The sequence below is a fragment of the Rhizoctonia solani genome, chromosome 14 (assembly GCF_016906535.1).
Source record: "Rhizoctonia solani chromosome 14, complete sequence".
In the NCBI taxonomy this organism is placed as follows: domain Eukaryota; kingdom Fungi; phylum Basidiomycota; class Agaricomycetes; order Cantharellales; family Ceratobasidiaceae; genus Rhizoctonia; species Rhizoctonia solani.
The window spans coordinates 458361-483414 of record NC_057383.1 but is presented as its reverse complement, the minus strand read 5'-3'; the positions used below and the strand labels follow the sequence as shown (position 1 = coordinate 483414).

General features: G+C 48.0%; 4 protein-coding genes across 4 annotated transcripts; 2 read left to right on the top strand and 2 right to left on the bottom strand.

Moving 5' to 3' along the window:
* Window positions 1-1414: 1414 nt before the first annotated feature.
* On the top strand, window positions 1415-2723 carry RhiXN_10787 (PQ-loop repeat-containing protein 1; the record flags this gene model as incomplete). Its single annotated transcript, XM_043330603.1, has 8 exons — window positions 1415-1441; window positions 1493-1564; window positions 1616-1710; window positions 1759-1801; window positions 1852-1925; window positions 1973-2161; window positions 2220-2495; window positions 2543-2723. The coding sequence occupies 8 exons, from the start codon at window positions 1415-1417 to the stop codon at window positions 2721-2723; spliced, it is 957 nt and encodes a 318-aa protein (XP_043185948.1).
* A 1375-nt stretch (window positions 2724-4098) lies between these two features.
* Window positions 4099-8761, top strand: RhiXN_10786 (CHAT domain protein; the record flags this gene model as incomplete). Its single annotated transcript, XM_043330602.1, has 11 exons — window positions 4099-4151; window positions 4200-4218; window positions 4419-4555; window positions 4601-4739; window positions 4826-4931; window positions 4990-5207; window positions 5275-5323; window positions 5371-5844; window positions 5904-5916; window positions 6033-7902; window positions 7967-8761. 11 exons carry the CDS (start codon window positions 4099-4101, stop codon window positions 8759-8761), a joined length of 3873 nt encoding a protein of 1290 aa, XP_043185947.1.
* A 3320-nt stretch (window positions 8762-12081) lies between these two features.
* RhiXN_10785 (uncharacterized protein) lies at window positions 12082-13559 on the bottom strand (the record flags this gene model as incomplete). The annotated part of the gene is made up of 3 exons (XM_043330601.1): window positions 12082-12214; window positions 12270-12285; window positions 12341-13559. 3 exons carry the CDS (start codon window positions 13557-13559, stop codon window positions 12082-12084), a joined length of 1368 nt encoding a protein of 455 aa, XP_043185946.1.
* Window positions 13560-18857: 5298 nt separating this feature from the next.
* Window positions 18858-22967, bottom strand: RhiXN_10784 (CHAT domain protein; the record flags this gene model as incomplete). Its single annotated transcript, XM_043330600.1, has 4 exons — window positions 18858-19646; window positions 19707-22681; window positions 22737-22842; window positions 22908-22967. The coding sequence occupies 4 exons, from the start codon at window positions 22965-22967 to the stop codon at window positions 18858-18860; spliced, it is 3930 nt and encodes a 1309-aa protein (XP_043185945.1).
* Between the last annotated feature and the right edge of the window lie 2087 nt (window positions 22968-25054).

Genomic DNA, 25054 nt, shown 5'->3' with positions numbered 1-25054 from the left:
AACGCACTGTTCAAGGGTATCGATTGATTCCCATTGTCTGGCCCTCAGCTGTAATCCGGAGCATCTGATGCCGCACTTGATTAGTACGTTGTATGGTCCCGCTCGAGATCAGAATATACCCAAACTGGCGAATTCATTTCACGAAAGCATAACAGAATCATGGAGACCACCATTTCTAGAGATGCTGAGGAAGAACAAAGGGTGAATATACGTCGGAAAGGCAATAAGCGATCGGCAATGCTCCAGTATAGTCCTCGGTTTGTTGTCGTGCCCATACGATCGAAAGTTGACCATACCAGTTCTCAATGAGGTGTTCAAAAGGAATTACCGCATTAAGCAATCGATAAGAACTTCATATGGTGTCCTCGGAGAAATAAGATTACCGATGTGATACGATAAATCGCACGGACGTCGGGTAAGCGGTCGGGTAATCCGTCTGCTGCTCTGAAGGCTAGGGCGCCGGCCAATCAGTGTGATATTTCTTGCTTCTGTTAAGCGTGCACTTTGATGCGGGATGTGTGCCATGAATTCAAATACCCGCATTCATTGGGTAACATACTCACGGAATCACGATAGCCCACACTCCCATGAGAGACTATATCAGATCTCGTGTAAAGCTGGAAGGAGGGGCGGGAGACATGGTCAATAGAAATTGCGACCGGGCTTGGAGTGCAGTAAAATGGCAACCGAGAACTGATGCACCAAACCGGGCACCACTGATGATGCCCGCAGAGCAGGGGAGGCAGCTAAACCTGATCAGTCTTGTGTTCCAATCACTTGCCCCGTACGACAATAGGCCCGCTTGTACGTGCATAATTGACGTCCGTAACATATGTTGTGAGCGGGTAGGCTGGAACTGTGGGACAACGCGGGAAAGAACGATCTAAAATGTGATTCTTCCAAGGGCGCACTGGGACACATGGAATAAGAAAGCAAGGTGTTTTTACTACGCACTTGACTTAAAGAATGAAATGTAGAGGGTTTGAAGACATATCATACGCAGCCAGACATCGTGTTTTCAACTGGGACCATTCATGTAAATGGAGGCGTAGTATATCGAAGTACTAATTCGTGTTAAATTTCAATCGTGATTTAATGCAACTAGTGATTAAATCCAGCATAGAACTAGCCTACCGCCACGCGGGAAAAGAGAAAAGGGCTGGCAAAGCTATTCTTCTGAAAACCAACAGGCAAAATATAAGGTGGCCAATAATACAATTAACCAGGGGATATGACACTGCTACAATAACTGAGGACGTAGCTAAGGACAGCCATTTTGGAGAGAAAAATGATTGGTATAATGGTTGTTTCATCTATTATTTAATTGCAAATACCACACGATCACGAGACTCACCGATTGGTCATGATGGCGGTTCAGTTCGACGCTTCTCAACTACCACTTCGGTTGTGAAAGATGGACCAACCTACAGGATGTAAACCGGTATGTCATCCAAAATAGATATTGTGGAAAACTATTAATATGCTTGTGTAGCACCATGACTTGTTTACCCTTGTACTTTCGTCTGGACTCATCACAGGACTCATTTTGTCATACGTGCCTCAAGTGAGTTGTTTGACGTCACTCCCCATCTCAGTCGACTGAGTGCCATTTTAGCATTCGATCATAATTAGAAACAAGACATCGGAAGGGCTGAGCCCTTGGTATCTATTATTGGGAAGTACATCAGCGGCGGCGGGATTCATCAACGTGTGAGTCCCAGTCGTAGCCAGCGGAATAAACTAATAACTGGGTGCTAGTCTCACATTGCAATGGGGCCTTGTTCGATGTTGTAAACACATTGTGCGCCCCTCTGATCTCAATTGCGACTCAACTGCTCATACGTCATACAGACAGCTGGTGCTTGTCTGGAGTCTGTTCTGGGCGTTATTCAAGTGTTTTTCCAATGGTTTATGTTTTCTGGAATGTGAGTGTCCTGCGTATATCGAAGCTTACCCAACTTGACTTGAACAGTTTCGTACTTTATCTCCTCTACTTCCCCGCTCACCTCAAATTCGTCACCATCAAGCCACAGCCACACCCCGGGCATGCACCAGAATGCGACTGTGAAACATGTGAACTAGCGCTTAAGGGCGAATATATAGAATCTACAAGCGAATGGAAGATGAGCGTCGTGTTAGCATGCATAGTTGCAGCACATTTGTAAGTTTACCCACGACAGTAGCACTCCCGCTCTTACAAACTTACCCATGCCGAATAGCCTCATCTCATTGTTCACTACTTTCTTTGTCGTTCTCAACGATGATCGCGACCTGGGAGATAATACTACGCCTCCTAGCCGCCGTGTGACCGCCTGGGCAACATTCCTGGGGCTGTCATCGACCATACTCTGCCTAGTCCAGTATACCCCTCAACTGTATCGAACATGGCACGCTAAGACCGTTGGATCCCTGAGTATTCCAATGATGTGTATTCAGACTCCAGGAGCCGTGCTGATGGTTCTCAGCATTGCACTCAGGCAAGAACCATCCCCAGTGTTTTCCCACTGACAGCTCAAGTTCTAATTGATATATTCGTTCACAGGGAGGGTACTGACTGGACATCTTGGGCAACATATGCAGCAGCTGGAATCATGCAAGGCATGCTTTTGCTCATGTGTCTGCGTTGGAAACGTCGCCAGACCAAGCTCGGGATTGACGACTATGGCCGACCCATCGCAGCCAACGGCCAAGATGAGCGTGCGCCACTTTTGGGACCCAACTAAGTCTGCTGCGAAACCTGCTACTTAACATGAAGGCATAGCCTTCATTACTATAATCGGGATTTATTCGCTATTGTAATTTATCCTATTTTCTTGATAATGTCCCTGTCAAGTCATAAGCGCGTGATCTATTCGAGATATTATGGCACATGACTGGTATGGAAGTTTAAATTCACAACACAAAAATCGGGCACCTCACCGTTGTGACCAACGGTCTCTAGAGCTCTGTACCTTCTGTGCTTGTGCGGGAAGTCGAGTTGGTTACTGGCTCTTATCTACCAACTTCCTACTTGAGATGAGGCGCCGGGATCGGTCCAAGCGAGGTCGATGGTAAGCTCTGTTCGTCATATTCCAGAGGATCCTATTTTTGCCGCGTGTTAATGCTGGCGGGATGGACTCAGGTCTATATCACAACACTCACAAGCCAGGGATCACGGCACTTACTGTGCTCAATATGACTGATTCATTTACCTAGATCTTGCCGTGACTCCAAATAAATATATTCACTACCATATATTAGCCATTGATTCCAAGCAAAAAAGATAATCTGAGAGGCATATCATACAGACAGCACAGTCTTCAGCCTCTTCTCTAGGCTTCAATGGGGACCCTGGCTCAAGATTAGCAGGTCCTAAGGATCCTTGCCAGCTGTTGTATGCGACCTTCATTATGACCAGGCCCCCGCCAGGCACGTCTTTCGGACTATGACTACACAAATGAATTAAATGTTGTCGTGGGATTCGTGCGGGAGGCCAAGACAAATCGAGTAGATGGAATTCAACTTACACCGTGGGTAGTTCTCGGTGGGAACATAAATCCCTTTTCTATTTGCGCCCTATGAATGTCCCGCAATCTTTGTCTGGCCGGAAAGCATCGTTAATCACATGATGATCCAACAAACCGGTGCTAAAAGTGAGGAACAAAATTGCCCTTTCACGCAAGCACTCCATCAATGACCAACGCACGTTTAATGATTCAATGCAGTCAACACTGGCCTTTGTCGTGTATAGAACATGAAGGATTATCTCAATGTACGAATTGGATGACGAGATCCATGCTACTATTCAACTAGTCCGGCATGTCAACTACTCAAATGAATTTGAATGTAGATATAGCGTTTGAATTTGAGTAGCACGAGACTTGGCAGGGGGAAGTGGCGCCAGGATAATACCAAACTCAGGATGACAGGTCCCAGAAAGGTGTGAGGGTTTAGTAGCTCTTTTAAAAGTGAGTTTGATATCGGAGCATGTAAGTGAAGGGCTGAACAATGATGGGAAGGTGTAGATTCAATAAAGGCCATAGCATGAACAAAAATATAGTCAAGAAATGTGCATAGGACCCGTCGTTTCGAATTTGTTCTCAAAGACAAACTGCGACTATGGCGGAGAAGGTTAATGAGCGTCTGATGACCATTGAGATTAATGAATTGATGTGTGTGTGACAAGCGTCTACAGCATATTGATCGAATCATGTACAAAGCCCGAGTCTTAGCATAGAGGTACTGCCAAGATTATACACAAATGCGAGGATCGATTCATCACGAACAATAGCAAACCGTAGTTGGATCAGTACGCAGCCTCCTGGTATTAAAAAGAGAAGAGGAACCCAGGCCTGTGAGCACTGCGCTGCAACCATCAAGTACATTCCTCCAATTCAATTATTCATATCCAACGTTTTTCATCATCTTCGGAATCTCAGATAATCCCAGAGCTTATCGGTAACAACTCAGCCGAATTGATTATTCTGGAGGGCTCGGGACCAAAAGCAAGAGCAATTGAGGCTACACCCACGCAACCAAACATATACCCTTCAAGTTTCACAGGACGTACAGGTGAGTGTGTTCATTGGATAGGGGCGACGCTATTGGTGCTTATATATAGCATTGATTTCCTGGCTCAGTTTATCTGTGTTGCCTTGTATATATACCAACTCGACGTATTTGTCTCCAACAAGTTTACGGAGTTAAATAATTTCGAAGTCGTGAGAAAGAGGTCACTGGACATGGAGGACTTTGGGATCGTACGTTACGGAGATAAGCACGTGGGTGACATTCTGCGACAAACAACTTGCTGCTTTGTAAAGGATAGCTAATTAAACTACCGTAGAATAATAATGAAGGTACAGCCACAAATGCCCTGAGTAATGATACAAGGCTTGGGAGTGCATCCAAAGGATGTGGCTCGGACATTAGGCGCTCCATTGAGGATTTGAGTGAGTACGAAGACACCTACCATATGAATTCTCTGTGCGCTCATGCTAGGGCTTATAGGTCATGAAGAGCTGTATGATTTAGGAAAGTCTTACCTTGATCGACTTGGTCGTCTCGGAGAACTGGGTGACATGGGCAAGGCAATGAAGTATGCGAAACACACATTTTCTTCCACTCCAGACGGACACCCAGACCTCCAAACACGACTCGCTCAGCTAGGAGCCTGCTACAGTGATCGATTTAAGCGCCTTGGAGAATTAAATGACATGGAGAAAGCGGTAGATTGTTCTATTCGTGCTCTTGAATTGACTCCTGGTGGTCATCCAAGCCACGCAATCTGACTAGCTGATGCGGGAAGATGCTACCACGTTCGATTTCAACGCTTGCAGCAGCTGTAAGACATTGAAAAATCCATTGCTTACTGCTCCCGCGCGCTTGCAGCAACTCCCGATCAGCATTCGAACTTGTCAGGCTTGTGTGCTGATCTAGGGGCGTCGTATATCAACCGTTATCGACGGCTGGGCGAGGCTAGTGACTCGGATAAGGCAATCGAGTACATGAATAGTGCACTTTCATTCACCCCGAACGACCATCCAGACCTACCACGCCGACATTCTAACCTAGGAGCGTCGTACGGCGATCGATACAGACGCCTAGGAAAACCTAATGACCTTGAAGAATCAATGAAATGGATTACTCGTGCAGTTGAACTTGCTCCCAAAGATTGCTCCTATTTGCCAGCATTGATCGCTAATCTAGGGGGAACATACAACAGTCGATATAGACGCCTAGGAGAGCTTGACATCCTCGAGAAAGCAATAGAGCACCGCTTATGTGCACTCGAACTCACTCCCAATGGGCATCCAGATTTGCCGGTTAGACATGGACTATGGCGTGATAAGATCTTGAAAATCAGTATATCAGTAAAAGACATCTTTTTTCAGTATAATTTGGCCTGAAAACTACAACGTCAGTATGCTTTCCTTAGTACGAATCAGACTAAGGGAGAATTAATATTTAAAGTTAGCATACATTGGCCTTGATTTCAGTTCAATTCCTGCTTAAATGCACATTCTTATTTTCAGTATTTTAACCTTGTACAGTGATGCCAATCTCGGACTTTCATACCGGGATAAGTATCGGCACCTAGCCGGAATTGGCGACCTCAACAAAGCTATCAAAAGCCACTCTTCTGCACTCAAACTTACACCTAACAATCACCCAGACCTACCAGATCGGTATTCTAATCTTGGGGTGTCATACTATGATCGATATCACCGCTTGGGGAAGTTCTGTGACCTGGAGAAATCAATCAAATGCGATCACCATGCGCTTCTACTTACTCCTGGCAATCATCCAGACTTCTCACGCCGGCAGGCAGACATGGGAGTGTCATATTCTGCCCCGTACCGACGCACAGGAAAGCTTGATGCCCTTGAGAAGGCAATAGAATACCACTCCCGTGCAGTTGCGCTGACTCCCAACTGCCATCCACATTCGTCAGCACGACACACAAACCTAGGGGCAGCACACGGCGATCGATACAAACGCTTAGGCGAACTTGCCAACCTCGACAAAAGCATCGAACATGCCTTATACACACTCACATTCACCCCTGACAGTCATCCTGACTTGCCACTACGGTATGGGAATTTAGGGGTAGCATATCTTACGTGGTATAGCCGTTTGAGAGAACCCGCAGATATCCAGACATCAATTGAACACATGACATCTGCTCTCTTGCTCACCCCTGAGGATCACTCAAATTTGTCATACTGGTACACTACTCTCGGAGTCTCATATAGTGATCAATACGACTCCCTAGGCGAATCCGCTGACTTCAAAAAAGCAATCGAACATCTCTCACACGCACTCGGGCTCACCCCCAACGGTCACACAGACCTCCGACACCGTTATGCTGCTCTTGGAGTGGCATACAGGAGTCAATATAGACACATCGGTGAATGGGTCAGCTTAGAGAAAGCTATCGAATACGACGATATTGCACTCACACTCACTCCTGAGGGGCACCCGGGTCTGTCCTTGCGGCACTTCTGTTGGGCCACGAACTACCGCCTTGCATATCAGCATACGAGTGATCCCTCCTACTTGAATACCTCAATGGACTTGTTCCGCGAAGCCTCCCGACTACCGAATAGCGCACCACGTGAATTGTTTAACTATGCAGTCATTTGGGCACGGTTTGCTCGGACATTTGGCCATCTTAGCTGCATTGAAGCTTTCCGTGTGACCATCGACTTTCTTCCTCAATTCATCTGGCTTGGCGCCACTACCAGCCAGCGATACTATGACTTGTCGTTGGCAGAAGGGCTACCTGTAATAGCTGGATGTGCCGCTATCCGGGCGTCGGAGGGCAGCCTGGCCCTTGAATGGCTTGAGCATACACGATGCGTCGTATGGAGCCAAAGTCTAATGCTTCGATCCCCGCTGGACGACCTCAAATCGTCATATCCATATCTTGGTAATCAGCTCCAGGAAGCTGCCAAAAGGCTCCGCTATGCAAGCTCTGATTCCCCACACATGAGAAATATATCTGAGGCGAACACATTGGAGCTTCGACAACACCTAGCTAGACAATATGATGAGCTGCTAGCTCAAGTACGCAATCAAGCTGGGTTCAAGAACTTTCTTAGACCAGCTAAATCTGATGTCTTACTCCATGCTGCTCGATACGGACCCATCGCTGTCATTAACTGCTTTGAAGTTCATTGTGATGCGCTTCTTCTCATACCCGGGTGCGAGGATATTATTCACATTCCTCTTCCCGATTTTACTGGCGTGAAGGCTCATAAATTTCGCTCCGAAATGGAGAAATCTATTAGGAGTAGGCGATCAAATGAGCGGGGGGTCGAGCGCCGGCCTGTAAAAGAGGAAGAAGTGGACTTCCAAAGCGCACTTTCGGACCTATGGTACAACATTGTTAAACCCGTACTGGACTTCCTTGGATATACAGTACGTTTGGGTAGCCCACACGCATAATATCAGTATCTTGCTCAACTTGAATATATCTCCGTAGAATAATCCTGGTATAGCTACTGAAAATATGCCTCATATAACATGGTGTCCGACTGGGATATTGTCGTTCTTGCCGCTGCATGCTGCTGGTGATTACGAACAGCCAGGGTCGAGAGTGTTTGACTATGTCATATCATCTTACACGCCCACTCTGGCTGCTCTACTCAATACAACCACTAGCACATTGCGTCGTAACTCCCGAGTGCTTATCATTGGCCAAGAGGCTACACCGGGTCATCAGCAGCTTCCAGGCACCATTAAAGAGCTCGAGTATATCGTAGGCCACATGAAAGGGAGAGTGAACCACTCGAAGCTTTCGGGAAGTCAAGCGACTACGATGACAGTACTCAACGCGATGGAGCAGCATGACTGGGTTCATCTCGCTTGTCACGCTCACCAGAGTGTACAGGATCCAACCGAGAGTGGATTCTTCCTCCATGATGGTATTTTAGATCTCGCGTTGATAAACCGAAGGTCATTCAAGGACAAAGGTCTGGCCTTCCTATCAGCTTGTCAGACTGCGACGGGAGATGAAACGCTACCGGACGAAGCCATACATCTCGCGTCTGGCATGCTCATGGCCGGATATCGGAGTGTGATTGCAACCATGTGGTCTGTGGTGGACGATGATGCGCCGTTTGTGGCAGATGAGGTGTATGCACGGTTGATACGGGATGGAAAGATAGACAACGGAGAGGTGGGGAAAGCACTGCACTATGCTGTAGCAGAGCTGCGTGATAAAATTGGGGAGAAGGAGTTTAATCGATGGGTACCATACATTCATGTAGGCTCCTAGATTGGGGATTTGACACAATCACTCACCCTGTTACTATTTATTCAATTTGACCAATTTGAATACTGTATCTTATGTATCAGTGTGATAGTACTGCTTGTCCGGTTGATCTTATGCTTACTAAAGTAGCTACAACGAAGGAAACGAGAAATGTCACAATCTTCGCCAGTTGTCTTACAAGCCAACGTGATTGAGAGGTCTCGGACACCCTAAATTCGGTAAGATATTCCGTAGTTCTCTTTCTTAAAATTGACTATCAATATGTATGCCAAAGAATTTTGAGAAGTGCTTAGCTTCATATATATAGTAGATCTGTTTCCGTCCAGTAATTCCTTAATCCTTTATAATTTATTAAAAGGAAACATTAAGGCATGACACGAGCGATCGGCAATGATATACAACTCCCGCTCGTTTCAATCCTGTCCAATGAGCACTAGCGACACCTGAAGTGCAGACTGTAAGCAGTTTGGTGATTGATTATTTCGTACTGCTTCGTTAGGTTGTTTCGGGACTACTCTTCGGGTTTTAGTTATCGTCAGGGTGCGGAATTGTCATATGCATATGCATCGAGTTCAATTCAGCCACGACTAAACTGTGAATAATCCGTAGAGAAGGCATGTACATTTACTTGACCCCAATTGGAGCTGCTTTTTTTTTTTTTTAATAAAATACATGTGTTTATTCGATCTGCTCCCATCTAAATAAGCTAACAGAGCCTCTCCTAGTAATAGCACTTGCGCCGGTACTCCCGGGTACAGAAGGCAGAATGAACGTGTTGGTTTCCAGAGAGCTTATGCGAAATACTGTCAGTAATGGAAATGGGGCAGAGTAACCGTTGTACTGTAGCTAGCTCGTGACAACAATCCAGAAAGGTACAAATTTGTATACTCTGGCTCAAGACTGGCACTAGCTATATTGGCTCAATCTAGTCTAACTCGGAAATTAAGCCTCTCACTGCATTACACGGATGCTAATACAGTTGGTGCCAGCCTTGAGCCAAATTGTACTAATTTGTACGTCCCTACACTTTTGTAACGAAGCCTTTTACTGATGCTAGTCCTAGCTTTTGAGGATCTTGACCGACTTGTTGCTAGCGGCGAACAGGCACAGCGCTAATATGTTGTACGAATGGGTACTAATTCACTTAATCTCTACAAATCGAAAAAATCCATTTGACTTGCATATATCTACAGTACCCGCATGTAACCGGTGTGCCAGGGCTAGGAGAACCACAATTCAAGCCAAACCATCACACGGCTCCACAGCGCAAACCCCACCCACATCTGCACCGCCTTGACGAGCGGCGTTCATCTATCCCATTAATTCCGAGTTAGGAAAGTCCAGCCAAAGTCACGAGTCTCCGTCTTCCGTCTTCCAAGTTCCCACCCAACACGAGGCGTTGGAGTCGCTACGAGCTCCGCCCGTCCCGTCATGATCCCTCCTCGTCGCGTATGCATGCTGACACAGTGGGCGCAAAAGGTTCCCCACACATATAGCGCGCATAAATTATGAAACCTGCGCAATCCGGCTTCTCATAACGGGTCTGGCCAGACTGACTCGACTCCAAGGAGGGCCCATTGACGTTCAAGTTCCGATGTGTGCGGTTGGACAAGGGGGTGTCTTCATCTCGGTCTTTGAGCCAGGACCGAGCCCGGGTCCCAAGGTAACTCACTAGGGTTGTGCGCTTTATTTTGCAGCGAGGTCGTCATACGGAGCTACCCTCTCATCTCATAGTCCCCCGACGTCACCACTTGACCTTCCTGATTAGTCGGTATCATATACCCATATTAGGATATTCGGATGTTTTATTAGCTTTTGTTGCTTCCGTTGCGAGTTTATTGCATTTTTTTCGGCGCATTTATTTCCATCACAACCAGGTTGTGTGTTGAATTGACTTGATCTCGCAGCGACTCGCTTCGATCCAACCGCTCGCAAAATCCAACCGATAATATTGACCATTCTTGTTTCTCACACACTGCCCTTTCCCCTTTGCGTGGCACATGCATGCAGGATACCTCGAGGCCGAGACTTTACGTCTCGAACCTCTTCCCTTGCCTTTCCATTGCTCCCTCGTCCGTCCTGCGGGAGTCTTTGATGGTATTTGTATCGAACGTGTGATTGGGTGTAATGTAATCAGGATTCAGGGGGGAGGAGGAGGGTGAATTACACGTCCATTGGCCAGTCCAGTCTCGGTTTATCTTTTCACACAACACAACGCACGCACGCGCGCACCCTCGGTTTTGATGTTTCACGTCTGGAACTTTTTTTTTGGGTTATCACACATGTACATGCACAAATTTAAATTTGCGTTTTTTCACGGTTGTATGTGTGTGGGTGTGCGTGCTATGGACCCTCAACATCGGGGCACCGCATTACATGTACAATCGTGTTTATGGTTGGTATCGATGGCGCGTCTAGACCGCGCGCGCAGTGATTGACGTCCAGACCTTGATCGTGAGATGGGCTTTGGCTTTCTTAATCCATGTTTGTTGCTGTGTTTATCGGATGACGCCGGGGAGGGGGGGGGAGGGCAGAGCAGGTCGTGATAGCGTAGGATAGGATAGGGCATGACAAGGCGCGACGTATGCCTACGCTACGCCCGAGTCCAGACTCTTCAACTCTGTTTCGATCGCGATCGTGCCGGTGCCCAAAGGGGAAGGGAGCCCAATCGTAATCGCAAGCGAGACCACGGCCATAGACCATGGACCTCTGAGCGCGCTCGAGTGGCAACATCGCCGACCGCAGCCAGAAAAAAAGGGGGATTCAAACGATGTCATCATTACCTAGTACAACTACAAATGGGGATCCTCCATTCAGAGTGGGATATATGTGTAAAACACCCAAACCCGGTCATCATAAACGGAAAACGGAAAACAGACAACAGGGTGTGTGTAAAATGTCAAATGGGAAAATAAACAGATATGGGCGATGGAACAAAGTGTGAGCAGCAGTGAACAAATGCAACAGGGGGTCGTCGTGAATATCAAAGAACAAAGTGTCGTCAAACAACAAGGACCGGGGTCGTGGGTCGTGAAATAGACAATTGCGGGGGGTCGTGAGCATAACGAGAAGAAGGAAGAAAGCCGACCAGGGCATATAAACAAGTATATATATCATAAGCGGCATCATATGTCGTCAAGTGTTGCATATTTTGGGCTGGGTGGGCAAAGGGGTTTTGTGGGTGGCGGGAGTGGCGCACTGCGCCAGTGGGATCCATATCGGGTGCCAGATGACTATTTGACAAGGCAAGAGCCATCGAGTCGGTGGGGTGGTGGGTGGTGGCAGTGAACTAGGCCAAGACTCTGCACAGGCCAAGCGCCGGTTTACTCTTTCCTCGACGCCTCCTTCAGCAGTTCTCCTATACACTGGGCTACGATGGATACGCCGTATCGGACTTTATCGCGCTCGCTGGGTTCAACATTGTTGATCCATTTATCTTCCCATTGTTCGGGTCGCCTGCGAATAGATTCGTTAGCCACCGAGGAAGGAATACAGAAATAGGGGGACATACCACAACGACAGGCACTCTTTAGCCGCTCTTTTGGACTGCGGTGGGGACTATGGCTCGAGCTCAACAGGAACTTTTTGATTCTGTCCGGGGTGAGGGATCGTGCAGAATCGGGTTGGAAGCCGACTGGCCATGGGACATTGTGGAACGTGAGGGGTGTGGTGGGGGCCGAGGGAATAGGGGCCTGGAGGCCGGCCCAACGGCACTCGTAGGCTGTCCAGGCAGCGGCGAGGCGCATTCGGTCTTCGGACGAAGAGTAGGCGGGGTGGGGGTGAGGGTGATGGACCGACGGGTGGGAGGGCATGTGGGAAGACGAAGGGAGGGATGTTCCGGGGGCGGGCAGATGCGGGGTCGAGTGGGATGCGTGGTGGGTGGGGGTGCGGCCGTAGATCGGGTACGTTCTCGTCGTTCGCGGTGTTCTCTGCGGTGTTCCCTCTCATGGTCGCGATCCCTGTCGCGTTCCCTTTCTCGCTCTCTGTCTCTCTCCTCTCGCTCGGGTTTCTCGGGTTTGGCTCGCCCTCGTTTGGATTCTCGCTCGCGTTCACGATCTCGTGGGCTGTCTTCGACGGCTGGGTAGTGCCTGGATGCACCGGCCGTTGAGGGTCGAGCGGCAGAAGTGGCGGGCCTCGGGCCAGGAGCAACAGGAATGGCCTGGCTCGGGCGACGCTCGCGGGAGTAGGCCGGTACGGGTACAGCGGCCGGGGGCTGAACGAGGACAGCTCCGGTCGAGGTCCTGCGTTCTCTGACAAAGTGACTAGCCGAACTCTTGGTCCGCTCGCGTGGTCGCTCGTCTGGGGTGGGCTCGGTAGTGGTGCTGGGCCGGCGACGAGGAGGCGAGTAAGTCGATGACGCAGCAAGACGGCGTCGACAGTCGATGCCCATGGTCGCAACTCGGTCTATCCGTTCCTGGATGCTGGCCTCTTCCGCCCTCCATATCCGCTCTGCGTAGTCCCATGCCTGGCGCGTGTGTCGGTCGGTGCGTGGTGTGTTTGCCCTCGAGTGCGTGATCCTCGCAATTTCCCGCTGGAATACCGATTTTTCGTGTGCAAGCCGGGCACCGACGGCGTCGATCGAGGCAAGCATGCGTGCCTCGTCTTTGGCAACCGAGTACATGAGCTCATCGATCCGGTGACGAGGCGAGAGTTGGATCGTATCTCTCGCTCGCGACAGTCGTTGGCCAAGAGCAACGACAACAGCCTCTTCCCGCTCGATTTCATCTTCTTCGCGTTTGAGAGCGTGCCAGGTCCGGGCTACAGCTTCTTCCTGTTGGCGCATCCAAGAGTTGAAGTCCATCGGTCCTCTGATTAGGTTATCAAAGGGGGAAAGGCAATAGGGATAGAGGGGGACACGGAGGGGATTACAAGCAGATTCGCTCGATGGGGGGCACAGGTAATATAGGGCCCTGACAGTGGGGCGTACGTGGGACAAATTCGTCGAAGCGTGAAAAGCGTCCTCGAGGCGATCGCGTGTCTCTTCCAAGGATGAGCTCGCCTGTTGCTCTCTTCCCTATTAGTCGTCCACTTCACAGCACTGCTCTCTCCCTGGCCACCGACTCTTTCCCTAGGGCAACCACACAATCAAATCCCATGACCTTGCCGACGCTGAAACACGAGGCTGCCTCGAGGCAGTCACGTGACTCTTCCGAATACACTCGGTCCCTTGGGCCAATCGGTCGAAATGAATCGGGACTGGCTTGCTCCTGCAAATTACGCACTTGCTCCATTTGACATGTCACCTCATTCATTTCGCTCCACTCGATGACTTTTTTCCATTTATTCCCCCTTCATCTCAACTGCTCCCGCGGCGAACATGACGATGTGTATCCGTCCTGCCAGCCAACACCATCCGAGACCAATGATCATCGGAACAGCCAACACCAATGATCGACCCCCGCGAAGCTTATTCCGGCCCGTACAACCGCTTGACACCCCTCCCTCGTTATTGTCCCAGTGCCTCAAGTCACCACTAGGCGAGCCTCATTTCTATCTATACCTGCCGCATTGTCGCACAGGCCCTATCTCTCTCTATGCCGCGTTTTTACTTTGACGCCGTGTGTTTGAGCAGTTTGTCCAAACCCCCCATCTCGTTAATGCCACATACCACCTTCCACTTTTAGCCATCCTCGCGGCCGAACACCATAGCCTTCCCTTTACCCCACCCTTTCGTCATACCTCTCTCTCTCTGCCCCTTGCTCCGGTCCGCACTCAAGCATGCTATGACGAGAGTTGTACTCTTTATTCCCTGCGGCGTGGTTTCCCAATTCCGCAGTATCCCCAGGGCTGTCCGCTCGAAACCGATGGGTTTGGGTTTGAGCGAGCGCCACCCAGTGCCAGCCATTACCATATAATAACACCCGTGCCACATACACAATTGATGATGAGCCCAATCATTTTACTGCGTTTGAACATCACCCCCCTGCAAGGGGGATAAGCACAACCCTCTGACCTGTCCTTCCTGGTGGCACATTTACCCGATATGCCACAACGTTTTTATTTCAAAATTCTATATGTGTGGACAGTCGTGAGTTCCGGATATCAACCGTTATTTCCTGAGTTCTCCCGGCCCGATGGCGTGGTCTTGTTTTTGCCCTTTCGACTTTTTTTCTTTAAACGTTGGGCTTGGCGAATGTGCTTTTTTTGGTTTTGCGAAATGGGCGGTTTGGTCTGGTGGACTGGTCTTTCGTTGTATCCCCCCTTAGATTAACCTCGCTTCTACCCCATTCGAATAATCCTTCGATCGTTCCTGGGATGGGAGAACTGGGTTCCCCACGGGGGCGAACTTGACCCGGGAATATCGCCCCGATGATCAATCTGGGGAAAGATGGTCATAAATCAGTAAAGTCTCGGGGGACGGGGCATGGGGCACCTACCTACGCAGCTGTGTGAGATACGTTTTTCTCCCAGTCTGCTGATAACCAACCATTTGCCCCCCCCCCCTGTTGTCATTGGTTTCCCTTCCTTATCCCAGCACTCGGCCTCGCGACCACGCGATACAGTAGTTTGTATTATATCCCAGTCAGAAACTGAATGCGAACCTCGTGAAGTGATACCGGTCTCGCCTCGATCTTGTTTGCCTGTCGATTGATTGGTCGTGCGACCCGGCGTGGGTACATTCCATTGGTCGATAAGCAAACATCACCAGCAACGAAAAAAGACCTCGTTAATTTATCTCTTTTTTGAATGAGGTCATTTCCAACGAGGCTGGTTGATCTCATTCCACGAGGACGGACAGACGATCAGTAGTGAGAGGTAACGTTGCGGTTGATCACCTCTGAACGGACTTTGATCTCACTAGTGTTCTAAACGGTAGGTTCGTACTCTCACTTGTGGGTGTATACTTGGTGTGTATGCGTGCGAAAAGGTAAAAAGAAAATAAATAAATAGGTGGGTCCTTGCCGCCTCGGGGCGGTCCCGACTGGACTCGCGCCGAGTTTCTCCTCGCGAGACAGGTCGTTTGTTCAGGACGTCATACAGTACTGTACGGGACGATGAACCGTATACAAACACACACATGGTTGATAATTCCATGCGTACGGGCCGCAACTGATGATCCATGTATCGAATCCAGACCGCAACTGACAAACCATAGCCAAAATCCAAATCCAAATCCAAATCCAGAGCTAGAGGCAGAGCACGGTCAGATCGAACATCGGTTCCTGTATCCGTCGTTTCATCTGCCTGGCGATACGAGGTCATGGTACCTCTATAGACGCACACACGCACACGCTAGTCCTATGCTTTTTTTTCTACACACGCGGATCAGTGTTCTGGGTTGAGCGATAACATTGTAGATTACACGCCTTGCCAATGAGACGAATGTCCATGTCCTCGTCTTCGTCTTCCTTCTTTCTCCACCCCCCCTCCTCACCTCTCTCTCGCCCCGCTCATCCGGACAAATCGAATCTAGACTCTAATCTAGCCGGCGGGAAATGATAAATGGACAGAGGGGAGGAAGCGGGAGGAGGGGGGCAAAGGGGAACAAGGAGGTCCATGACCATGTCGGATCATTCAATATCAAGTTTAGATTGGTGTAGTTCTTCAATTGATCATGACTATCTCACCTCATGGGACTGCGGAACTGATAGAGGGATGGGGTCTCCCTTGGGTGGGTGGAACCACGTGGACTGGATGGGGGTGAGGGGGATATGGACGGGTGAGGGGAGATTGTATCTTTGTGAGATACCAGTGGGGGTTGTATGCGTGATTGGGTAGGTTAGGAACATTGTTCCGAATATGCTGCTATGTAAAAAGGGTGTGTGTTAATATAGTTTATTACGCTTCATGGTTGAAGCTTAGAGTTGAAATAAGGTAAAGTTGTAGTGCTGAATGACCATGTCGACGTTTTGGAGATGCGCTACTTGGTGATTAGTTCGTTTCGGGTTATATACATTGACCTCGATGGATGAGAGTAACAGTAGCTTTCGTTGTGAAAGTCAACCTTGTATGCGCGGCTTAGCGAGTTCAGTGCAAAATCAGGGTCGCTTTGTAGGGTGTACAATCATAGTCTATGGTCGCATTTAAATGCCTTAGGAAATGAGACAAATCAATAACATTGATGCGACTCGTCTGACCGAGAATGCCCTTCAGTAGCGTGCAGAGTAATATCGTGACTTATTCTGAAAAAGGTATCGAGTCGCTTGGGGATGTTCGTATGGCCATGCAAAGCCGGTCACGGGTTGACACATCTATCATGCCTACTTGCTTAGGTTAGCTGCTGACTACGCAAGCAAGCTTTTTCTCGTAAAAACTCGTAAAAATGCATTACTTTTCTCTTGGGTTTGAACACGGGAGTAGCCGAGTTCGACGCGATAAGCGCGTGTCCACGCCATGTGCCAAGGCAAGAAGTAATGTTCGAGTTGTGTATTACTCAACGATCTGTTGAACACCCCTTGGATGTTCGATGGGAAGATTGGGATTGATAGTTCAAGTCTTCGGTGAACGAGGTGTGAAGGCGATGTGATAAGTATATATCAGACAGGGGTAAATGGCATAGACCTAGGGTCGGCCTCGCCTTTTTGACGAGCAATCTGCAAGATAACAATTTACACCGAAAAATTCGCGTAATAATAGCTCAATTCAAGTTGCGAAAAAGGTGCAACATAGTCTGTGATCTTCTATTCTGAGTTTGAATACACTGTGAGGTTGGTCATTGGGCGCAACGCCCTGAGTCGGATCGAAGTGAACGCCTCGTTTTCCTCTCGAATGTGCCCGACCCGGCTACAAATTAGTTCTGGTCTCTCATTTAGCTGAAACCTTGACGTAAATCCCACACAATATGGAAGATCACGAATATTATGTACACTGCTGGGGCTTTTCCTCACCACATGCGCAGCATGTCAAGTGTTTCGACCCAGATTACCTCGTTTGCGTACTTACGTACTTTGACTTGTACCATGCGTTCCAGTCGGATAGATTGTTCCACTATATCCGAGAGATCATTTGCCCCTAGGGCATCCTACGAACATCTCAGATACCGTATCTTTGCGCGAATTCTATTCCAGTTGACTCGACCTCGGTCATATGCGCGCTTACCTATAAGAATATCTCATCAGACGCCCACTGCGGTTCGACCTCGATCTACTGCCCCTCAATCGTACCGATTTGCTCATCCCCACGATCGATGCTCTCGGATATGGGTGGCGCGGCAGGCTCCCCGCAAAGGTAGACTCATTAATGACGTTTTCGAACATTTTCAGGTCCGAAGTACCAGTATGTTGGCCATGCATGCGCAGGTATCGCTATTCGTGTTGAGTCCTAATTATGCTGTAGATTCCGAACAACGTGCTTTTGTGTTTCTTGCAGACGTAAAAGCTGCAGAAAAAATATTCAGATAGGTCTGTCATAAGCCACGTCATGCGGCTCACATGATAAGCCTTAAAGATACAGAGAGTCCGCACGATGTCCAGATTTTGCCAACCATCCGCGCGCGGAAACAGAGTAAGCAGACCGAAAGAATATAGAAATAACTTATCACGCGCATTAATGGGGACACTGGTCAGAATTTCCCAGCACTCCGCATATAAATTGCGACTGTTGGCGTCCAGAAAGTCCGCACTTTGGGGGCTCACCGTGTGGCGTTCCTGCTCGAATTTCTATTAGAGGAACAGGAGGTGTCATGTAAATAACAACAACCTGAACCCCATTGAGCCAATATGGAGACTACTAAAAAAACGTACATATGAAATCCCAGGTGCTTGTAGAAACCTTGAGACACTTTGGGCTGCAGCCCTGCAAGCCTGGGCTACAATAACTGCAGAAGATATAAATGCACATACAGGGAAAATGGGGGCTTGTGTCATAGCTGTTTTTAAGTCTAAAGGTTTACCAACTGGGTTTTAGTTTCTCATCCATGTATTTACATTCATTGGGTATCACAAATTTGTGCATACAGTGTCTTTTGCGTGCTTCACATGAAGGGGGGACTCAGACTTGGCGCTTAATTCACGTGACTTTTCCAAACTTTTTGCCACCGCTAGTATTGTCTATACCAAATATAGGCAAAAACAGAAGGTTTACTATAATTAAGCTATTCAAAATTAATCAGCTGCTAGAAATTTCCTTGAGCACCAACACGCTACATCCAAGCCATAATCTATGAGCCTATATGGATATATGGTACCCATCGACTATACTCCTTCTCTCCAACTTTCTCACGCAGTCCCGCTACAGCCTGGTGCAGCGCTTTCCCTGCCTCTCCATTCCCTATTTTTTTATCCTGCATCAGCTGCGCATAGACCTTATCCGCCACAAATGGGGCATCATCGTCCACAACAGACCACATGGTTGCAATAACACTTTGATACCCAGCCATGAGCATGCCAGATGCAAGATGTATGGCTTCGTCTGGTAGAGCCTCATCGCCTGTGGCGGTTTGGCAAGCTGATAAGAACGCCAGCCCCTTATTTGTTAGTGACCGCTGGTTGATGGAAGAAAGATCAAGAGTGCCGTTATGTAGACGGAACCCACTCTTGGTTGGGTCTTCGACGTTCTGGTGAGCATGACAAGCAAGATGGACCCAGTCATATTTTTCCATAGTATCGAGAACAGTTGTTGTAGTTGCCTCCTCTCCTATGAGCTGCAAATAATCAGCCCTGCCTTTAGTATGAGATTTGATATGCTCAAGCTCCCTAGCGGTTCCGGGTAAAGGAGTGAGGCGAGGTGTTGCAGGCTGACCTATGGCCAGTATCTTAGGGGAATCTCTCAAGACAGTAGTAGTCGATGCAAGTAGAGCAGCAAGGGTTGGAGTGTATGATGATATGACATATTCAAACACTTTAGAATGTGGGTTGTTGTAGTCTCCGGCCGCATGAAGTGGGAGGAAGGACATAGCTCCAGTAGGGCACCACGTTATATGAGGGAGGTTTTCTAGTGTATTATTGCCCTAGAACAATGGTATCAGTAAGCATATGTTTATGTACAAACACTTGCTAATAGGACGAACCATATATCCCAGGAAGTCAAGTATTGGCTTGACGACATTATACCAGAGACTAGCAAGGATAGGCCCAATATTCGGGTCCTTTCGAGATGCATGCCTTCGCGGTTCTCTGAGTATCATTCCGCGCTCGCGAACTCCTTTCTGCCGAAGTAATTGTTCAATTTCAGAGCGAGCATGCCGTGCTTCTTGTTCGCTAAAATTTGGCAGAGCAACATGGCCGACATGACTCTCTCCAGGCAAGATAACTAGTGCATCACAATGGACATCATAGCAATTGATGACAATAATCGGCCCAATCTTAGCAGCCTTAATAAGATCGTTAAGCTTTGGTGCTTGAAGAAAGCCCTCGAAACCAGGTTGCTCGCGTGCCTGGACCAGTAGTTTGTTATATTCCCTGGCAAGAAAATGACGATGTTCTGAATCGTTTTTGCTAGATGAATTTTCGCAAGACGCTGGGGATAATGTGCTTGCATGATGAAGTTGGTAGGCAATTGACTGAAGCTGAATAGCAAGGTCTGGATGGGATACTTTGAGGACATCTAGAGGAGAACGAAGTACAAGGCTTTGGTTCCATACAATACATCGTGCGTGCTCCGACCATTCTAACGCTAGATTGTAGTTGGATGACTGGATAGCAGCAAAGGCAGCTCGAACAGCAAGATTGTCGGCTAATGACAGGTCCTGGTATCGTTGAGAAGCAGTGGCGCCAAGCCATATGAAATAGGGAAGAAGATCGATTGTTGTACGGAAAGCCTCAATTGGGTTGAGATAGCTGTGCTCGGACGCAAGCTTTGCCCAACGTAAAGCGCTATCAAACACATCTCGTGGTGCGCCATTTAGCAATTGAGAAGATTTACGAAAATATTCAAGGGTGGTATTTAAATGGTAGGAATCGCCGGTGTGTTGGTAACGATGGTGGAGGGATACAGCGTAGTTGAAGTGCCGCAAAGACAACCCCGGGTGCCCATCAGGAGTAAGCGTCAATGCACGATAAGAACACTCTATCGCTTTTTCTAGGTCACTGAGGTTACCCAGGCGAACGTATAAGTCTCCATATGAGCCTGCCAAATCAGCGTGTCGATCTGCCAGATCTGGATGGTCTTCAGGAGTGAGTTCAAGCGCATCAGACATACACTGAATCGATTTCATGAGGTCATCGAATTCACTCAGGCGCCTATGCCGCTCGTTGTACGACATTCCTAGATCGGCATGCCGGCGCGGTAAGTCTGGGTGATCCTTAGGCGTAAGTGTGACTGAGTGAGAATAGTATTCGATTGCTTCCTCAAGGTCGCTCAGTTTGCCTAGGCGCTTATACCGATCGCTGTATGCAATCCCTATATTAGTGTGTCGACATGGCAAATCCGGGTGGCCATTGGGGGTGAGTGAAAGTGCGCGAGAAAAACAATCAATAGGTTTCTCGAGGTCTCCTAGTTCTCCCAAAAGCCTATATCGGTCGTTGTATGACACGCCTAGATTGCTGTACCAAGCCGGAATATTTGGGTGGCCATCGGAGCTCAACGCTAATGCATGGCGCTTATGTTCAATTGCCTTCTCAAGGTCAGTGACCTCACCCAGACGTCTGTATCGATCACTGTACGATACCCCCAGATTGGCATACCGGATTGGCAAGTCCAGGTTATCATTGGGGGTGAGCTCCAGCGCGAGAGAAAATAGTTCCATAGACTTGTCGAGGTCAGCAAGTTGTCCTAGGCAATTAAATTTATCACGGTACAATGCACCAAGATTATCGTGCCAGACTGGTAATTCTGGATGGTCGTCAGGAGTAAGCGCCAGTGCACGAGCATAGCATTCGATTGCTTTCTCGAGGTCCTTCATTTTGCCCTGGCATCTGTATCGGTCGCTATACGATGCTCCTATAGCACCATATCGGTCCGGCAGGTCTGCATGATCTTCGGGGGTGAGTACTAATGCCCGATTGTTATATTCAATAGATTTTTCGAGGTCTTCTATAGCACCTAGCCGACCAAAACGGTCGTTATACGACTCCCCTAGAGCAGTAAGCCGTTCTGGAAAGTTTGGGTGGTCGTCTGGGGTGACTTCAAGTGCACGACGGAAATATTCTATTGCTTTTTCGAGATCAGGAAGCTCATCCAGTCGTCGATATCGATCACTGTACGGTATTCCTAGGTGCGCATACCGGTATTGTAAGTCTGGGTGGCCGTCAGGAGTGAGCTCAAGTGCGCGAGAATAGCATTCAATTGATTTATCGAGGTCATCAGCCTTGCCTAGCTGCCTGTATAGATCTGTGTACAAAAGCCCCAGATCGTCATGCCGGTTTGCTAAGGATGGATGGCCAACGGGAGTGAGTGCTAGTGCGCGAGACTTGTATTCAATCGATTTGCTGAGGTCGCTCAATTTGTTCAGGCGCTGATATCGATCGTTGTACGCCCCCCCTAGGTTGGAGTATCGGCTTGGCAGACTTGGGTCTTCGTCAGGGGTGAGTGCTAGTGCTGAGGAATAGTATTTCATAGAGTTCTCGAGATCGGCAACCTCTCCCAGGCGACTAAATCGATCACTATATGACGCTCCCAGGTGCGCATGTCGGTTCGGTAGGTCTGGATGGCCCTCGGGAGTGAGCGCTAACGCATGAGAAAAGTGCTCGATCGACTTTTTGAGGTCACAAAAATCATTCAGGCGTCTGTATCGGTCGATGTATGATACTCCCAGAGCAGCATGTCTGTAATGTAAATCAGGGTTTCCCTTAGGAGTGAGTGCAAGTGCGTGTGATTTATGTTCAATTGATCTCTTGAGGTCACCGAGGTCACCCAGACGCCTATATCGATCGTTGTACGATATCCCCAGATCAGAGTGCCGGTCCGGCAGGTCCAGGTGTCCGTTTGGAGTAAGATCCAGTGCACGATTTGCATATTCTATTGCTTTCGCTAAATCGTCTAAGTTTCCAAGGTTTCGGAATCGATTAAGATGGGTCAATCCTAGATCATGCAGCTTCTCGTGGCCTGTGATGCCGTCATTAATGTAAGCACGTAATAAGTACACTAGCATATTGCTTACTCATAGAGCTCACATCATGTTCTGTGTTCAGTTTCATGCTCTCCAATATGCTATCGAGCTTTGTGTCGTTGATCGAAGTCTCTGTCGGCGCACCCTCGGGAGCATTCTGGGGTGACTTGATTAGTTGTACTGCTCAAATTAGCCCGTCTTTCGTCACAGAATAGTTCTCACCACATTGTCCTGAACATGTGCCGTCACCGAATCATCTGAACTCAACGGCTTCTCATTCATTGTATAATTCACTGTAATGTTTGTGGGAAAGCTTGGATTTACCTAACCTACGGTTATTTTGTGGATCCAAAGTTCATGGACAGGGTCAACGAACGAGCACCACCGTGGGAATGGTGAGCTCCGCTTGGTGCGAAAGCTTACCTTCAAGCACTGATTCAAGTTTGAAAAGACCACCGGCCACTGTAGAAACTATGAAGTGAGGGGCTTGCAGAACTTGGGTTCTCCTCTTCGCCTTTTCAATCCCAAATGAGCAGCACATCGGCCATTACCACGGTCTACAATTTGCAGTGTTCTGATATTCTATGCATATGTCCTCATGGTACCTGTCACATCTACTGGTATGCTTTGATGTGTAAATCTCCAGGTCTGGAATGTGTACCTCGATAAACTTAATATGGGCGCCTATAGTCATATAACAAATGCGTTATATTCCAGTAGCAACCCTATTTACAAAGACCCCCGCCTCTTCCCTGGAACACCGCCCAATCAAGATAACAATGATATTAAAAGACCGGCTCTTCCTACGTTTATGCCATTACATCTTGTGTACGAAATATCCCCGTATCTAAATCATGCCCACGCGCTGTTTACGCATATATATATATTGGGTCATTCGGGAATACGGCCATATCAGACATCAATCACTGCAATGTCTGGACCCCTGAACTTGGCTATGTCTACAGCGTCTATCACTCAAGTATAGTCTTATCGTGTGTATTGAGGGTGCCCTGCCAAGTCTCATGTACTATTATGCCTGAGAGGCCAGACCGCAGCGTAGAGTGGAGTACAGTGCATATGTTCCGATTATTCGGCGAGATCATCTAAAAATGGGCAGGACACTTGAAGGACAAAGGCCATTATCTAACTCGAATCCGCGAATATGTCTCACAATCTCTAAATGGAGAAAGTGAGTAGAGTATCATCTGGATGGTTGTCTTTATGTAGATAAGTTCAGCACTTGGCTGCGTATTGTTCTCCCGGCCGTCCTTCCAAAGTTCTAGACTCGGCGTCATGGACTTGAGCAATATCCCATCTATAATGTTCCTCGTGATACTGACGCTAAGTAATGTATACGACTGGCGTAAGGTGCGAGCCTACTCAAACCAAGACCATAACATCGCCGTGAAATCACGGTGCCCGCCGAAATTTCACCAATTTATTATAAATCGGACTATGCATGTATATATTTACTGGTCTACAAGATTGAATCGCAGTGTGCTGCGCTTACAATCAGTTTCTCGCCATGTTAAGGAGCATGAGGGGGCGTCTTCTAGGTACCACGTTGTCAGTTCTTATATCTCCCGCCTCGGAGGTTCACGGAGTTCCATCTAAGCGATGCGGTGCCGAAAAAACTAAGACCTAAACCAATATAAGTCACATACAAATATATGAAATGATGCCAAACATTGGTTATAAGTAGCGTGGACCCGGGAGAACTTAGTATGAACAGAGAAAAATAAGATGTAAACGAGTACAGAAGTAAGAGGAGGGATGGGGGACAACGAGGAATCAGTCAATCGGTAGCGCCCATATGTAAGGAATGCACGATATTCGTATATTAACCCTATTATATGCGAGCCCCTTACATAATCAAGTCGGCAACGCTCACCCGACTTACCATCTCGGCCCACCCTTGTTTCCGTTATTGTTTGTATCTGATTTCTAACTATATACTCTCGTTTGGATTGTTCAGCTTACTCATGTACGAACCCCATTGACCTTATAAGGACCCGGGGGGAATTCTCTGATAACTGTCTTTACTTTCGAACCACAACAATCGAGTGTTTTACAGATTGTCATTACCTCGGCGACACGGTCGCCATCGACGTTCGTACTTACAGTAGTGGACGATAAGTGAAACCTCACACCATACTCATATCTTTGCATGTTGGTCAGATCATATAGCTAGTGAACAAGTATCGTAGCTTCACCCGATTATAGCAATTTCCGTTTCATTCCAGTCTATCTTTGTAGATACCACTATGCACACGATATTTCTATAAATCTCATCCACGTATTGCTATGCGCAGGGCTGAAGTTTGGTTAGTTGATACAACCAAAGCAATAAGGCAATCTTATCTGAGTAA